Here is a 13,446-nt window from a genome sequence, read left to right on the forward strand (position 1 = left end):
TTGTCATACGTGATTTTCACTTTTGTCTATGACAAGATTTGGAATATACCAGTATATACGTAACTCTGCCTTGATGCTAACTAAATTGCATTTAAAAGAAATTATGTTTTATCAGCCCCTGATGCAGTACATATGATATGTTAATCCTTTGATACTAGATTAAAATGCTCTGCATTTTGGGGTTAGTAATACTGTTTTCTGCAGTAGTCTGAATATTACCATCGTCTACTGTGCCAGGATACTTTTGTGTGTGTGTGTGCACAGACACGCTGAGTGTTCTAAGGAATAAAGCAGCAGTGTAGTGACTGTAGAATTAAATGCGATAAGCCACACAGCTGCAAAAGTACTACTTTTGTGATAAAGTAGTTAGAGTTTTCACTTTAAGTGCAGTGCATGATAACTATATCCCAGTAGTGTGCTGTGGTACACGAGCCTCCACCTCCCCCTCTGCTGTCAGCAGTGTTTAAGACTTACTAACACACTGCCAGAAAAAACAGCTGGATCTCTTGACGGGCACTGACATCAGGCGTGTGATCTACTACTTTATAAACACAGCTCTGAAATTAAACTGCTTTATTTATGTGCAGAGCCGACAGTGTGACTCAGTACAGAAGATGTTTACCTTCCCTACAGCTTTCCTCTGAGTGTCTTAGACTGAGAGGGATAAAAAGAGTCATCAGGGATGCACTGATTGCACCTGTAGTGACAGAAAGCATAGCCAAGGCATGCTGTGTAGCTATTCAGAGTCATCACGTATTAGTTTATACAGGTCAAATATAGTACTAGCTGATATCAAGGGGTAAAGTGTCTAGGGTTGTTAAACTCATTTACATTTACACTCATTCATTTTGCAGATTCTTTTGTCCAAAGTGACAAAAAAATCAAGCTGAGCAGAGGAGGATTAAGGGCCTTGCTTGTTCACCCAACAGTGTTAATTTGGCAGGACTAGGTTTCAGTTTCCCAAAAACTAACACTGAACCACAACTAGACTGATTGGTTGAGCCTTTTTAATGTCCAAATTGATTTGTTATTGCATATGACTAACTCCAATCTCTCTTTTTTTCTCTCTGTTGCAGGACCTCCTGTAAGTACAATAGACCTGTTGCCTTTGTTGCCTGGATTGCGGTAAAATGACCCAAATTTTGTGTAGTGTCTGTTTCTGTGTGCTGTGCTGTGCTGTTTCTGTGCTGTGCTATGCTGTGCTGTATGTGTGTGTGTGTGTGTGTGTGTGTGTGTGTGTGTGTGTGTGTGTATGTGAATATGAGCTAGCATGTTGTGTCACAAGTCACCTTGTCACCTTTACATACATTTGGATATAAAAAGCAAACCACATTTCTTAGATTCTTTCTTTAATTCTTTGATAGTTTCTTTGTATAATTTTCCAAAAAACCTTTGGGCAACTTTCTGATAAGGAAACACTCTGTTGTAGGGTTCTATGTAGACCTTGTAAGGGTTCCCACAAAGGGAGACCCGTATAGAAATCTTAAAGGAAAAAATAAATCTTTTTTTTTTAAAGTGTACGTCTTCCTGCTGCATAATAAATCTCAAAAATACAAGGCAGTAAATGGTTAAGCAGATGAAAGAAGAGAAAATGTGTGGACTTTATATGTGTGATAAAACAGCAGGACACATTCAGACATTTTAACCACCATTACAAAACCACAGTTCTCGTCTGTGGATTATTTTCCAGAGTTTGAGCGTCACCTGCGTGTCACACCGTGTGAACACAGGATTTTGGCCCTGCTTAGCCTCCACATTTATTTTTATATTTCATCTTCATTGTCCGGGAGAGCCAGGAAGCATGGCTAAGAATGAAATGTCTATACATTCTGTATACCTTATGAGTGTGAAATAAAGCTGAACATTAATAGGCATAGTCATTAACTGATAAATACAAGCATTGTTATATTGAATTTGCTGAGCATTGGTGTGAGAGTGTAGGATACCTTGATGAGAAGAGGAGAGGAGAGCAGAGGAGAGGCGGTAAAATTATTGACTAAAATTAGGTGTGGTTAAGGACAGCTGCTTCCATGCTTTTAGAGATTGAAGGTCGAGCTCCTCCTCTAAGCTCTGGCAGTGATTAATGATATAACAGTGACCACAGACATAATAAAAGGGCAGCCTTAAGGCACTGGAAGAGCTCAAATACACATACAGAAATGTAAACTTTAAACTTTAAAGGTATTAAGTAAAACTACTCAAAAAGAACATTTACTCAAAAAATAGCATTTGAAACAAGACAGTGTTTGAACTCTCACTTGTGCAAACAGTAATGCTTATATCTTTCCATGGAGTAGCATAAAATATTCAGGACTTTTTAAGAAAAAAAAACACTGAATCAACACAAAAGGTTTTAGCTTGATGGAGGAAAGTGTGCAGTTAATGGAAAGACAATGAAAAAAATAAAGAATCCCATGTGCACATTATTAATAGCACAAGCAGGCAAAATCACATTCTAAATAATAATTAGGTTAAAGTTACTGAAATTAAGGAATAAAACACTTTAGAATGTGATGTTGTGTGTGGTGTTACCACAGTGAAGTGGATTATTTTCCTATAACAGCATATCCCGAAGTGTTTTATTCCTCTTATTCCACAGCAATGTGCCAACAATTGCAGTTTTGAGATTATTAATGAAGAACCCCATACATTTTAACCATTCATAATGACATTTAATGATATGGAACATCTGTGAGACAAGGTAGTTCCTGTTATCACTTACATTATAACAGTTGTAAACAGTTGTTCCCTCCCCAGCCTCTCGTCGTGTTACTGAGAAAGTCCTCTTTCCTAAAGACACTCTCTAGTGGTGGAAAACTCACTGACACCCAAACTCACTGATTCCTTCCATAAATGTTAAATAAACATCTGCTTACAGAAAGCTTCACCATGATTATACATCAATTATTATACATTTTTCTTTGTTAAATATCGCACATTTTCTTAATCCATTTATTATTAGTCTTATTATTACTGTAACTTATTATTAACTTAACTTATTATTATTAGATTATTCGTATTATTGACAAAGATTTCTATGCTGTAATAGAAAATTAATGAACACCGTGAGATTCAAGAATTCATCAGGACTGGAGTATAACACAAAAGAAGTAAGGACGCAGTCTGGTTACTGAATATGTGTATGGCTAATTTTGTAATCACCAGCAAGTCACATGCTCAAAATAACAAGCTGCTGTGAGGTCTTTCAGTGTCAGGAGTGAGTAATTGGCAATCAGAGGCCATGTGACAAGTGCAGTGTTTGTTTTCGGACGTGGTTGGAAACAATCAAACACTCCTCTGGAGTGATGGATGGTTTCAGCATGGCTTCGTGCTGATCTACTACTATGGCGCACGAGTGATCATACTGAGCAGGGAGGTGAGGGTCTAGACCAACATTTACACAAGTAAGTTAGCATAACACAGTTACAGGTGTGATTCCAATTCTACAACGTCTAGAAATTGACCATTTCCTGTGGAAAGTGAACACTTTGATGGGTTTAAATACATAATTGTTTCTCATTCTTTACAGGTCACCTAACATGGTCACGGCCTTTAGCTGTGTGTGAGGCAGGACTAGTTCAACATAGCTTTTAAGCGTCACCAGCTCACAACCATTAAAGTCTGCACATGTCCAAAGAAAACTGTATCCTGTTCAAAGCAGACGTGATCCTAAATTTATGCACATTATTACAAAACCTCTCATGATTTAAATAGCATATGTTAAGGCAGCTCATTGGGTGTTGTATTTACTTTGAGCCCAAAATGCCACTCTTTGTTTCAGAAACAAGCAATTTTTTAATATGTTGTCAAGTATCCTTTTTTCAGTAAGGAGTTTAATACAAACATAAGTGTGCAAGAAGAGTGACAAGAATGCTAAATGGTAAAATGCTGTAAAATGTGAATGCTGTTGATCTAAAATCCCATACTAGAGCTAGAGTAGTCAGAGAGAGCTTATCCAGGACTTTTTCCTCATTAAAAGATTGACCAAGAAAATCTTATCATTACACAATTCATATTCCAGCAGCTGCATTAAAGGTTTGCGTGGTATAAATCTGTTGAAGAAAAATTGATCCCCACCATTCTGTGCTTAAAAAATAGGAGGATTTACTTCAGTCTGATGTATTTCACTAGAATTGAATGTCTGGATGTTTAAGGTCTCACTGTTACCACTGAGCGTGGTGGTACTGTAACCCCTCAGCCCCTGTAGGGAACCTAATCATTCCCCCAAAAGCACTGTAGCAGTAATGAGAGCCACATGTGTGCTGCTACCGTGTAGCACAAATGAGGGGCTCTTTTCCGGTACTTGACCTTTGACCTTGCCAGACACATCTCTTGGCCAGTCTGAGACGTGCCCAGGAGCCATTGGTGGCCTTTTCCCACTCAGCATCTGGTTTTAAGCCTCAAAGCAGGCTATATACACACTCACACGAATGCTTCGTCCTATGCACACACCGAATTGATCTCTCTCTCTCATTGTTTCACTCAGAACTTTCTTTCTTCTCTTAGGCATTTTGTTACACACATGCTTTCCAACTCACATCACTGTTCTCTCTCATACTCCTTTTACCAGAGCTTGTATACACTTATTATGATCTGTCATAAATAACCCATAAATAAGTTATTAACAGACCTACATCTCTGCAGTATCAGAACCTTGCCTGTACTCTAAATAGAGATATGTCTTACTAGATTTATACAAGGGCCTTTATTTTCATGATCATGGTGCAAGTGCAAATATATGAGAGGCATAAGAAAATTGCACAATATGTTCTTCATATTTCGGTGACAACTGGCACAGGTGGTAACTTAGCAAAGAGCAGTGCAACTGTAAAAATAATAAATAAAATAAAAAAGAAGAGATGATTCTGTTAATTATTTGATGTTCTGAGCATAATGTCAATTAATTAATGTATTAATGTACCTCAACTGAATGATTTTTATTTGTATTATTTTATTTTATTTATTTATTAATTTGACAAAAACCAACAACAATTCAGGCAGTTCTTAATCAATATTTAACTAAAAGTTAATTGTACCTAAGTATACTTTTTCAGAAAATTAGTAGAAATTTTAGAAATTGGAGAAATACAGGAGAAAAGGTTCTTCAAGGGTTCCTCTGATGGTTAAGGGTTCGCAATTTTACACATTGTAGACTACAGTACGTTTAAGAGGTTATAGAATGTTATAGAATTCCTCCAAAGTGACTAGTACCTTTAGTTGTATCTAAATGTAACCTAATCTACAGCTTATTTACATTAAAGTGAGGTGGTTGAGCAGTTGTTTTTAAGCCCAAATCAGAAAAAAAAAAACTGTTCTGGCATTGCATTTGAGCTAAGATGGGGTTACTCGGCAGGTGTTAACATAATGTTAGACCACAGTTGGATATAAACTGGCCTCTGTTTCTGAGGGTTGTGATTGTCAAAGCCTATATCACAGAGTTCCACTCTCATTTCTGTAATGCCTAACCAGGTTAGCAATATGCTCTCTTAGAGATGCATCAACATGATGCTGCTGCAAAACTTCTCTGTAGTTTATAAATGGTTTATAGCTTGTCAAGCTATAAAATGCATGTTTAATGTGAATTACTGAGTCAATTCTACAGTTTATGGCTGAAATCAACCTGTTACTCCGAATGGATGGTGGGAAGATCAAAGAGCCTATCCAAAAGACAGTAGAAAGGATGTTTTTGTCTCCCTAACAGTTTCCTTTCTAACTGAGTCTTGATAAATGACTTCCCTTTCTCAACAGCAGGCCAAGAAGAAGACACAAACACACTCTCAGGGTTGAATAATCTATGACGACTATGTCCCATGATGGTTTTCAATCATGAAAAGAATATTTCCATTTGAGTGATGTAACATCAAGTTTTGGCTGTAATGAGGTATTATCTCGCAAGCCCACATTTTAGAAGGAGAATAACAGTGGGAGTCTGGATATCTTTCTTTTTTCAGATGAAATAACTTTGGTTAATTAGGTTTCTGGTAGGACAGGAATTAATATAAAATTAAGGGTAATAAAAAACCCCTGCCTGCATGACCACACAATCTGTGATATGCTTTTTGTATGTGTGTGCATCTGAAATCGATTCAGAGTGGTATACATTCATGTTGATATAAAAACCCACAGTAAAATCACAGTGTTTAGTTTAGCATTTGGTTTCCAGTTTTATTCTTAGTAATGGAAATGGGGCATATCAACTTAAAGCAGTGTTATGGAAAAAGATTTCAGATGCCAGTTTTACAGTGTTGGAGTGTTTGCATGTTTTCACTGTTTGTGGAGTGCTCTAGCATTGCATTAGCACACTCAGGCCTTACCGCAGTGAAATCGCAATGTAATTTTAAGACTCTTATCTAATTTTGAATCTCCTGTAATATAAAACAGACTGATAAATTTAGAATTTTATTATGGTTTGGCTGGGTGTTGGGATGTTTGATTGATGACAGGTTCTTTCTTTATTTTTGTACCCATCTCTCTCACCCTTTTTCAGGGTCCTCCTGGACGAGCTGGCTTTCCGGTAATTGTCTCAGAACTGTCCTGTTGTGTGTCTGTCTTTGTCCTTGTCTCAGACTTTTCCACTCTCTAGTGTATTTTATTGAGAAGCTATTACGAGTTTTAGATTCTAAAATACAAACATACAATACATCAAAGTTCAGCTTTTCCAATAAGATACACAGTGAGACTATTTTCAACAGCAAGGTTAAACAACCAATTTAGTGAAAATACACTTGCTGTCTTTGGGATGAGTTCTTTTAATGCAATTCAGTTAATTGATATATTTAACATATGTGAAGTCAGTAAACCCAGGCAGTCCAGCATTACCATTGGCAAACTCTGCTTTGCACGTTTGTTCGCATCTTCACAGCCCCTCCGCACTCTGCCTTAATGTCCTCTTCAGAGTTTCTGTTGAAATACTAGTATTACTAACAAAGACCTAAAACACACCTGGTCTTCATTAAAGCATGTTTTAAGGAGGCTACCTAAAGCTCTTTGCCGTCAATTATAACAACAGCAAATCACTCTTACTCAAGACACCTCAGCTTGTGAAACCCAATCATAAAGATCTCCCAAAAAGTGGGTGAAATGGAAGAAACAGCACATTCATTCAGACGTTTGACAAGTTTGGACAAAGTTTGAATATGACTCCTGCGGATATTTTAGATGGATTGCGCTGTCTGGAAAAGTGTTTTCCATACAATATATGGGCACATGTATTAATACATACCTTTAAATGAATTCACCAAAGTGTGCATTTGTGCAGAGTGATGACTTTGGCATGATTACTTTATTTAACTTTTGATCATGCTGAGTTGTTTTAATCGAAATTTCTGGTTCTGTTTCCTATATGTAAAGATAACTTTCATTCACTATATAAGCTATCCCACTGAATATTATAAGGATGACTGAATAGTTAGAAGATGCTGATGCTAGCTTGAGAGTTTAAAGAAACACTTTAAGTTCTTTATGAGTTGTAGTCATGAAGTAATTCACTTTGGTGTTTATTGCCTTATTTAAGAACAGTATAATCAGTAATTATCAGCGTATATAGTTATTTAAATATATTTTTTCACATCTATGAGTTTGATGTAAACTTGCTATTAAGTACTCTATATAGTATTGCATGTTACTTTTAAACATTTCAACAACATTGGGTAGTTCAAGAAATCAGGCTACAAAAAAAATCAGATTCTCAGATATTTTGCATTGTAATAGTCAGAATGCTGATTGCATTCACTTGCTGCAGTTATATGACATGGATTTAGTCTGAAGAGACTGGGGTATGGAGCAGCATAATAAAATTGAAATAGAGTTTCTTGGAATCAGCACCCTGGACAGATCCATCTGGACTCTGTAAGCCTTCCTCCAAGGACTTTTACTAATTTTCTCAAGATTAAATCAGGAGGTCAGATTAGATAGGCAAATAAATTGCATTATTTATAAGTAGCGTTTTCATAGAATTGTAAATAAATAGCAACCAATATGAAAATATTATATCAGAAACATTAAGATCAAACAGAAGCTCGCAGAGCATAATACCAAGGGTTGTAACAAAACCTACATTTTTGATGAACATATTTTGATCAGATAGGATCAGGTCCCCTGGCTTCCACCCTGCCTGGGCCCTTGATAGCTTCCCCAGTTCCCCAGCCCTCATCTATGATGACTGATCATATGCTTGAAAAGTGGAACACTAGGCAGTGTAGATTCAATGATTTAGCCTAAGCTTTGATAGCTTTGCTGACCTGTGATTTTAGGTTTTTCATTCTTTTATCATCACACATTAGAATAAGACACCAGAAGTATAGTACACAGTGAAAAGCTGGAGTCCCAGTGGTCTGTCTAGCTAAAGTAGTGGAAAACATCAACAGCTTTAGAAAGAACTTTACAGAGTGAATTTAACAAAAGCAATGGTTATATTGAAGTTTTTGTATTAGTTATAAAGGCATAATTATGCTATATTTAAATGGGAAAAATAAAATGACAAGTAAATAATTAAGACTAATAATATGATAATGCTGCAGTGACTCTTACTAATAGAGGTGATGATTGGTAACATTGATTAATATGATTAAATGATGATGATAGCTGCAAATATAGCCTTGAAATCTCTACAATATACACCTAATTGTCAGCCACATGGGGGAATACTGTTAATTTATTGGTTTTGCATACAGATGGTAGATGGTACATATATCCGTTTTCCACATAAGAGTCAGAATATACGTTTAGTAAAAAAGACTATATTGCTTCTAATACACACTCTAAGCATCAAACAGTCATAAATAGCCGCAGTATGGTCTATTAGCAATTGTCATGTCACTGAATTAAATGAATGCAACGTGAGGGTCCGAACTGTATTAACCTCATTGTGCTTCTGTTCAGATTTAAATAATCACTGATGAAATTTACTTTCTGATCAACTTTCTGTGTCTGCACTTAATCTGGCCTTGCATAGTTGGCCGTTGTCCATTATGGATCAGATCATCTGTGGCATGTCTGCATCAACAACATTCAACCAACAACTAAGATAATGCTTGAGAATCCAGAGCACTGCACTGATGTAATATTGGCCAGCTTGACTTTACAAACAATCTTCACTTGTTCAAATGTAGTATTAAATTATACATAAAGTATATCTTACTAAATGAGCTTGTTTGGGGAAAAAAAATCTTAAAGGCCTATAATTGGGATTTGTTTGTAAAGTGATGCTGTTGCTAGTAACAGTAGTTTTACTGATACAGGATTCTATCAGAATTACTGTTTCTTACTTTACTCTTGACTTTGCATTGATCATTAGGGAGACAAAGGATCAATGGGCATTCCTGGAAGAATGGTGAGTGATTTAAAAATGTGCATTAAGCCCAGCTAGTTAGTTTCTACAAGCAGGCTATGTCCTTTTCAATAATTAGCTACCAATGCTCAGTGGCATGCTAGTGGAAAGCTATAAAGTGAACATATTCATGTCATGTTATCTATTTACTTTTTTGTGCAAACGTTCGACCATATGTGATATTTTGCATAGTTTGACATAAGAATCTGTACATGCTTTTAAAACAATATATTCCTATACTTTTGACTTTGTTAAATTGGCATGAAATATCCACATCTTTGTGTAAATTAGCTTACAACACAAAAATCTGTGTAATTTCTGATAAAGAATTTATCCTTTTCAGTAATGATGAGGAAATATGCCTCTGTATGCTGATAAATACCCAACATCTCCACTCAAATAATTTATAGTGTTTGAAACGGGTCTAAAACAGGACTTTGCTTTATTAATTAATCAGAATAGATTGTGATGCATGTGTCTTATAGTATCAAAGCAGTATCCATCCTAAATGGATCTTTAGGAAGGATAGTACATCAGGTCCTTCTTCATTTAATACGTTTTGTGTGTTTTTATGAATTTGGACATATTTCCATCCCAACAGAGCATACTGTATTATGTGTAAAAGATATTATGACCTGCTCTAAAGACCTGATGTGCCATAAACTATCATTTTTAAACAATCAAACCCCACTGTATTACCTAGCCTCTGCTCATGTTACCGTAATTGTAAATATTTGACATTTGTGTGAACATGTAAGATATAATTACTGCTTTATTTGAATAGTAAAGCTACAGTGGTGGCCTCCAGACAGACTGGTTTATAATGAACCCCCTGTGTTCCTTTGAGGTATTCAAGAATTTGGACTGTTTATGACTAAAAAAAACAAATTCTCTTTAATAGCAGGTTTTTTCAGAACTAAACTAAGCACAGTATATTTCACCGTCGTGTTAAGCTGCAACATAGTCCTGCAGATTCTCAGAGGAAATGTATTTTTAATGTGTATTTGCTTATCCAGCAGACCTCCTCCAAAAACTGTCTGTGTAAAAACTTAGTGGCCCCCATCTACTTTTCATTACTATTCATTATATAGCCTAGCAGTGTGTACAGCAACACTCTGCTCCAGTGCTTCCATGCCCCCATGGCCTCAACCACATTAAATATTCCTATCCCAGTATCCTTTCTCCCTGACCCAACCTTCCAGTGCCCCCACTCAGGCTGCTGCATGTCTGTGTCCTCTCCATGCCTCTCTAACCCTGATTCCTCTGTGTCTCTCTCCTTCACACTGTGCATGTGACTGTGTCTGCTGTGACTGACCAGGGCTTAAAGGGAAACACAGGGGAAAAGGTAAGTGCAGGACGGCAGCCCGCCTGTGCACAACTGAGAGTTCTCTCACTGTGGGTGGTTTGGGGGCTTAGTCCGTCCAGAGTACAGTGTGTGCAGGAATGATGATTTATATCAAGGAGGCTTTGGGCTCTATCTTGAATAGGCCTGGGGGGGGCTCCATTTCTGAAGAGATTTCCCACAATGGTTGAATTACCTGCATTTTTTCACTCCGAAGCATCTCTCCAAAACTTGAAGTTTCAGACACCCAAGACTCCCTCTTGTAAATAGTGTTATGTTTGGAATAGAAGAGGTTTAGAAAGACTAACTACTCAAGACTTTCATAATCCCAGTTGGTAAAATAGATCTGTGATTTTGGTATACGCCAATATTTTATATTATATCAATTTTGCCAATGTATGTTATTTCTGGGAATGCAGAGTGAACTTCTAGATACTGTTTTTTAGCCCCAGTTATTTGACTGTGCAGCAGTTTCTGTTGTGGGTTTAGACATTTATGTACCTGTAGCTAAACCAATCCTTTGTGTCAGTACAGGCCAGCAGTTTTTGGGGTTCTCATTCTCGTGAAATGATCTTTGTTGTCTGAATTAAAAAAATGTCAGAGAGAATCTGATTCCTGTGTGCAGTTTTCTACAATGCAGTACTCTGTGGACCCCAGAATCAACCTTTTTGTTCAAACCCAGTTTCCAAAACCCACAAACAGTTCATCAAGAACACACAATACCTGGTACAGGTGTATTGGGAGCTGGAAGAGGGCAGAAATGTGGGCTATCTCAGGGCTCTGGGTTGGGAAATAATCCATGATCTACAGCTAGCGCTCCAGCAAAGCATGATTAAGCTAACTAGCCTCTGGAATTATGGAGAAAAATAAACCACCATGTCAGAAAGTGGAGTTGTTTAAAATGTGAGTTTGGAGGTTTTCAACAGAACTTCATTCAAAACTCTTTTTTTGGGGTTTTTTTTTTTTTTTTTTTTTTTTTTTTTACATCTGTGGTTAAGCTATGGCCTCTTACTGCAAAAAGTCTTGATTGAGCAGCAGATCCTGGTTGATGTATAGATCTTCATTGCATATCTAAACAACAGCTTAAGATGTACACACTGTCTGGAGGCATACAGTTCTTAAGCTCTCAACAGCTATCCTTCCAGTGGCAAAATATATAAAGCTCAGGGAAGCATTAAATAAATAACAGCAGGCAAAGCAATAATGAATTGCTTGCTTGTGTCAAGATTCTCTGTTAGTACATTTACTTTTTCTCAGAAGGGCTTTCTTGAAGGAATTGGAATCGAGTAAGTCCATTTTGGTCATTAGTGTTGATCTGAAAACTGCAGTATTATTTACTTGCCAGTTTTATGGGTAGGTTTCACTCGTGCTTTGACTGATTACGTATGGACTTAAAGCTGAGTTAATTGGCCATTCCCAGTTAATAACAACTTTTCAAGCTCTTCCATTGTCGTGTTGGACAGCTCTCTGTAAGATTCTCTTGGAGCACAACTTCAACAAAAATGCTTGGGAGTCTTTTTCTTTTTCTCTGGCCTGAATTGGCCACTGCTAGACCTCATCAGTTTCCCTCTATAGTAGCCAGAAAGGCCTACAGATACACAAAACCTAAGTTTGAAAGCAAATAGGCCCCCTGGATAAAACAGGAATTTAGTCAGAAGCATTAAAATTGCCTGTAATTGGACCGATGACTGGGTCATCAAAGGTGTCTCCCTGATAAGGTTTCATTGGAGAGAGCTAATTAGGGAAAGTGCTAGAAACATGATAACATTCTTGTCTGGCCACAGAGTTTTGTGGTATTGTACTGGGATGCTGGGTACACCATTAAAAACTATCTGACACTGTGCAATTTACCTTAGTTGTGCCATAGAACCAGTCCGCAGCGCCCTGCTCTGTTTACTCTGCAGTACACTCTGACCTTCCCAGTTTTCAACACTCAAAGTATGAGAGTACGTTTTATACCAAAAATCATACAAACCACAAAGATACATGCATGTTTCCTTAGCAAGTCTGTACAGACCGCCTGTGTACAGGCTAGTGATAGGGAACTTTCACCAGATGCCAAAGAGTGTTTAAAGAGCTGTTTCTGGTATACTGCATTTGGCATTTTATGCAGAATGTAGATTAGACACAGCACCATTCTCTTTCTTTCCTCTTTTACTTCTGATCATCTCTATCTTTCCTTCTGTTCTTAGGGAGCTCCAGGGGAGCCAGGTCTATCTATCATTGGCCCACGAGGACCTCCTGTAAGTGTCATCACTGGCACCAATAAAACCGCACATTACTTTCAGTTAGTCTCTGAATCTGCCAGCAGAGGAAGAACTAAGTTTGTTTAAAGTAGTTATTGCTGTTTTGGACAATCACTTCAATTGTTCGCAAATGTACATCTCCATCTCTGTGCTATGCCACACTAGTTGGTTTAGCATGCATAAATAAAAAATTCTGTGATATTTTTGAGCAGTATTATAGGAAGGAATCTGCAAGTTCCTCACTCAAATTTCCTGAAATGCTCATTTCACTTCTGCAGTGTAGCTCCTCTAATGGAGATGAATTAAACAGAATCCCCAAAGCAGATTGTATGGAAATACTTAAGCTTCATTTAAACACTGAAGGGCTTTGAGTTGCCTATAATGATGGTCATTTGGAACCTCATCTTCATTAGGGAGAGAAATGAAAACATCCTAATTTACAAGATAATGATCCAGATACTAGACCCCTAGATTGCATACTAGTGTACTGTGTCTATAAATGAGTTGTTGGGGCTCCAGATGAAATGGGG

General features: G+C 37.2%; 2 protein-coding genes across 22 annotated transcripts in view; both read left to right on the forward strand.

Moving 5' to 3' along the window:
• The window catches only part of LOC128632730 (collagen alpha-1(XIII) chain), a 36,297-nt gene extending 30,410 nt beyond the window's left edge, over window positions 1-5,887 (forward strand). Inside the window, exon 3 of the mRNA XM_053679707.1 lies at window positions 1,077-5,887. Within this exon, the coding sequence (XP_053535682.1) occupies window positions 1,077-1,129 (53 nt within the window). The 3' untranslated portion in view covers window positions 1,130-5,887. The remainder of the gene's footprint in view (window positions 1-1,076) is intronic.
• A 433-nt stretch (window positions 5,888-6,320) lies between these two features.
• LOC108263561 (collagen, type XIII, alpha 1) overlaps window positions 6,321-13,446 on the forward strand; it is a 50,793-nt gene continuing 43,667 nt past the window's right edge. For 19 of the 21 annotated variants that reach the window (XM_047154176.2, XM_047154179.2, XM_047154178.2 and 16 more), the window contains exons 1-4: window positions 6,321-6,514; window positions 9,296-9,331; window positions 10,647-10,673; window positions 12,863-12,913. In XM_047154176.2, coding sequence (XP_047010132.2) covers window positions 6,437-6,514; window positions 9,296-9,331; window positions 10,647-10,673; window positions 12,863-12,913 — 192 coding nt within the window. In that variant the 5' untranslated portion in view covers window positions 6,321-6,436. The remainder of the gene's footprint in view (window positions 6,515-9,295; window positions 9,332-10,646; window positions 10,674-12,862; window positions 12,914-13,446) is intronic. The other 2 variants (XM_047154185.2, XM_047154190.2) reach the window with 2 other exon arrangements.

Source organism: Ictalurus punctatus, chromosome 3 (genome assembly GCF_001660625.3).
Source record: "Ictalurus punctatus breed USDA103 chromosome 3, Coco_2.0, whole genome shotgun sequence".
Lineage (NCBI taxonomy): Eukaryota > Metazoa > Chordata > Actinopteri > Siluriformes > Ictaluridae > Ictalurus > Ictalurus punctatus.